Source organism: Cynoglossus semilaevis, chromosome 2, assembly GCF_000523025.1.
Source record: "Cynoglossus semilaevis isolate Cse_v1.0 chromosome 2, Cse_v1.0, whole genome shotgun sequence".
Taxonomy (NCBI): Eukaryota; Metazoa; Chordata; class Actinopteri; order Pleuronectiformes; family Cynoglossidae; genus Cynoglossus; species Cynoglossus semilaevis.
The window spans coordinates 15390336-15394679 of NC_024308.1; the positions used below are offsets into that span (position 1 = coordinate 15390336).

At 40.5% G+C, this 4344-nt stretch overlaps 1 protein-coding gene across 1 annotated transcript in view; it reads right to left on the reverse strand.

Moving 5' to 3' along the window:
• Window positions 1-1394: 1394 nt before the first annotated feature.
• Window positions 1395-4344, reverse strand: part of sned1 (sushi, nidogen and EGF-like domains 1) — a 26502-nt gene continuing 23552 nt past the window's right edge. The window contains exons 26-28 of the mRNA XM_025053688.1: window positions 3002-3116; window positions 2612-2728; window positions 1395-1548 (exon numbers count right to left, since the gene is read on the reverse strand). Of these exons, the coding sequence (XP_024909456.1) occupies window positions 1457-1548; window positions 2612-2728; window positions 3002-3116 (324 nt within the window). The 3' untranslated portion in view covers window positions 1395-1456. The remainder of the gene's footprint in view (window positions 1549-2611; window positions 2729-3001; window positions 3117-4344) is intronic.

Sequence of the window (4344 nt, forward strand, 5' to 3'; positions counted from 1 at the left end):
GAAAAGAATAAGAGAAGACAACAACAAATCTCCTCTTAACGTAGGTGACAGGGTCTGATTTTTCAGGTTGTAAGGTCTGAGAAGCATACGCAAAGCTAGGACTTGTCCTTCATTCTTGGGACAATGAATGCATCAGTTACCACAAATTCCTTTGTTGGGTCACAGGGGGTGCTGGAGAGACAATATCAGCTGTCAATGGGAGAGGGAGGGGGGGATACACCCTGACAGTACATCAGTCCATTGCAGGCCCACATATTGAGACCAACACTAATTCACGCTCACATTCATACTTATGGTCAATTTAGAGCAGGGGTGTCAAACTCATTTTCCGGGGGGGAGGGAGGGGGCACATCAGCAATACAGCTCCCCTTGAAGGGCCGGATGTAAATGGAAGACTGTATAGATTAAACTACTCTAGAATGTAGAGTTCTATTAATGTTCTATTAATGTTATTAATCAAGATACGTGAAGACCAGTGATCTTCTAACTATAAAGCACACCACTGTGTGACCCATACACACTTTAGAATTCTATTTATCTTCCCCTGCTTAATCCCTTTCAAGGTCGAGGGAGGAGCTACAGCCAATCACAGCAGTCGTCAAGCAAAGTCGGTATAAACCCTGGACGGACTGTTGTGTATGCACTGTAGCTGTGAAGGATAGGATACTGAACCCCCCTGCCACTATGAGGCCCCCTAATTCACACAATATATTGCATTATAATTCCTGATGGCAGCTTGCCCCATGGCTGGTCAATGCATGGAGGGAATAACTGGACGTTGCTGAAGAGACAATGGTTTGAGGTTCTCTACAATGGACGGATATTGACAACAAGCTGATAATGACTATGTACTATAACGAGGTGTCAAACTCATTTTGGTTCACGGGCCACATGCAACCTTGGTAGCTGTCAAGTGGGCCGGACCAGTACAATCATCACCGGTTTAATCCTAATAATAATTAACTATAAATAAGTCCATGTTTTCCCCCTATGTTTTCATGCAAACACATACAAGTATATTAGATATTTATTATTATTTATTCATATTTCATGAAATATAATTTTTCAAAAAATATCCCAAAATTCATCAAGCGGGCCGGACTGAACTACCAAGCGGGCCGATTTTGGCCCCCGGGCCGTATGTTTGACACACTTGTACTATAATATTCAAACCGCATTGTGCCATACAACTACATGTATTCAATCAGTGCCCAAAACATATACTGTATATAATAATTATGTGCAATTTATATGAGTAAATATATATATATTTTACCTTTACCTTTTTAATGTAGGTAGATCACTTTAGCCTAATCATTTGAATAGTAGCTAGAAAGAAATGTGCATTTTTTTATTGTTTTTTACGTGAAGCACGGATCAGTGAGCATTCAGGAGTCTCTGTGGGTTGTATGTGTAAGTGTGTTTACAGGAAGTCAACAACAGAGCAGGAGGAGACTCACAGGTAGTGGCACACTCCTCCCTCCCAGACCGGAACGCTCTTTGTTTCCGAGTAGATCCGCGTACACGGGTGTGGCACTCGCTGGCAGGCTGCGGAGAGTCGTCACAAGACAAAAGGTAAGAATGATTTAGGTCTCGTCGGTCTAGCATACCCTGCTGGACGGATCGGGGAGTCGTGTGCCTCTCCGAGGCTGATGAATAGTTCAGGGAAAGGAATGTTTAAACAATCTGAAGTTGGTTGTTTAAGTGAAGAAGGGGCCAGGATACATCTGCAAACACCACCACATCAACAACGTGACCTCAATGTGTGGTTTTCAAATAACTAGAACGTTTTAAGTTATTTGTGAAGCAGTCGGAAGTTTAAAATGCAACAGAGGAATTTACAGTATCCTGGTCAGTAGAAGTTACCCTGGGGGGTAGTTAGATAACCGACCTGCCCCCCCGTCACCCATTCCCCCCTAATAGTAAGCACCCTGTACTCCACTAATGTGACTTGATGCTGCTGACAGTTGCTGATATGTTTTCGTGACAAAGCAATTGTACTGGTTAACGGTAAATGTTTTACTACGACTTTGACTTTTTATTATTTTATTTGTTCATTGCCTGTTTATGTAACACATCATCACAACCGCCTGGGAACAGTGAATGGCTCTTATCATGTCACATGGTTCATGGAATCACAATAAAGTTTAGACTGAGGTTGATACTATCTCACTGGAATCAAGTCAATGGAAATGTCACACTGTTGCTTAGATGGATGGATGGATGGATGGATGTTGTTGCTTAGATGGATGCATGGATGGATGGATGGATGGCCGGTCCATAGGTCAATTGATATGTGGGTTGATATTTTATTTTGAAAATGTAATGATCCTTCAACGATGGCGCGGTATTCCCAGCTGATACCGGCTGATCTATGGCACAAAAAAGGTTGAGGTCCGCTGTGTTTGATCACTGTATCAGATCCTGGTTCAAAACGGGCTGTTGCTTTTAGGAATAAAAGTTGTATTTCCTATTTTGCTCCTCTCTGCTAACCCTCCTTGGGATGATACTCCAGTTAACAACACCAGCATGTACGTGCTGCATTAGCAACATGCTAATTCCACAAAATAGAAACTCAGTAGAAATGTGAACAAAGAGGGGGCGTACTTACACAGTTCACACTGTCTGCCCTTGAACCCAGCGGCACAGTCACAGATGAAGGCATCGGTTTGGTTCACACACGTACCCCCGTTCTGGCAAGGCAGACTGCGGCAGTCCGGGAGCACCTCTGAAAGACAACAGCTGTCATTAATAACAGATCGTGGGTGGGTGTCAGGTTTCAGGCCCACTCACTGGTGGACCTCCAAACTTCATTCCAAACATCACTATTCAAATACTCCCATTGTTTTATAATCTTTTACTTTTAGACCCTTTGGGGTTATAGTGAATTATAGTATTGCACCAATGTTAAAAAATAATGTGCAAAATAAATTCCTACTCCTTGGAAATCAGTTGTGTTTATCATCTGCTGGGACTAAGTGATATTATCAATCCAACCTACCAGGCGTTGTTCTTGAACCTTCTTCTTGAACCTCTAGAGCGAGGCTTATTTTGTTCGTTGTTTCCTCCATCTTTTCTAATCGAAGTGGCGGCTCAGGCTCTGCAGGGCAAAAAAAAATAAAAAATTACAGTCATAAATCAGTGTGAATCGAAATTAAACAGAGGTTAGACCAGACAGACCTTTTGACTCGCGGGCCACAATTGTCCTAAGATTGAATAAGGGGGGCCGGGTCAGGAGCAGATGAGAGGAGTGTTAGTGTGAACTAAGATAAATGGCATGTAAAAGTCATGCATTATCATTTTATACGCCATCTATTGGGGAAACATGGGTATTGCAGGGAAAAGGCAGAAGTATAATGAGAATATAAATAAATGATATAATTTGGAAAAGTTTGACATGTCGGATTAAAAAGATGAACGGGCCACATATGGCCCCCGGGCCTTAGTTTGCCTATGACTGGGTTATACTATACTATAAAGCTAAGAAGTATATTGACAATGACTCACAATACAATTGAAATATATTTAGGACATCATTGAGGTAACACCAGGAGGACAACTAGAGGAGGAACCATCATGCAATGGGAAAGATTAAAATTGTGTTCCTGTTTGAACTGAACTCCTGGTTCAGGATGATAAGGTTCAACAATAAAGTGGACGTTGTACAAACATAAAAAATAAAAGGAATGTAAAATCGAAAAAATGTTAACATATGTCTTACAGACATTGGTCCTCTTCGTTGTTTATTTAATAGGACTAATACCAGCAATGATAAAGGGAGTACAACCTGGACCTGAACCACATATTTATATCCACACCTACTGTTTACTATGGACAGTTTATGTCAGTGGTTCCCAGCCTTTTTGGCTGTGACTCCTCATTTTGACACCATAAATGTCTGGTGACCACAGAGATTTTTTTTGTTTTTCATTTTCCTATACTGTGTTGCAAATACAGAGTAGACTGATTACTACACAAAGTATCAGAGCTGTCAATCACAATTCTCCAGCTCAGATATTTTTATAATTATGAAAGTGAAGAAATATAATTGTTTAAAATTGCATGTGGCTTTTTTAATCAGTTTTAAAAAGAATAATAATAATAAAAATGTTTTTATCATTAAAAAAAATCAATCATTAAACGTTTGGTTTTTTTTCTCCAGCAGGGGTCGCCATGAAGTAACAATTTGATACCGTTTAAATCCAATGCTACTGTAGATAAAAGAGGATATTAATCTGGTATAAAACCAGGAACTATACAGTAGAACTCTATCACTGGACCACAGTGATTACTCTACACAGGGAAACGTGATATTGCAATGATTAAATCTTCATCACACGGCGC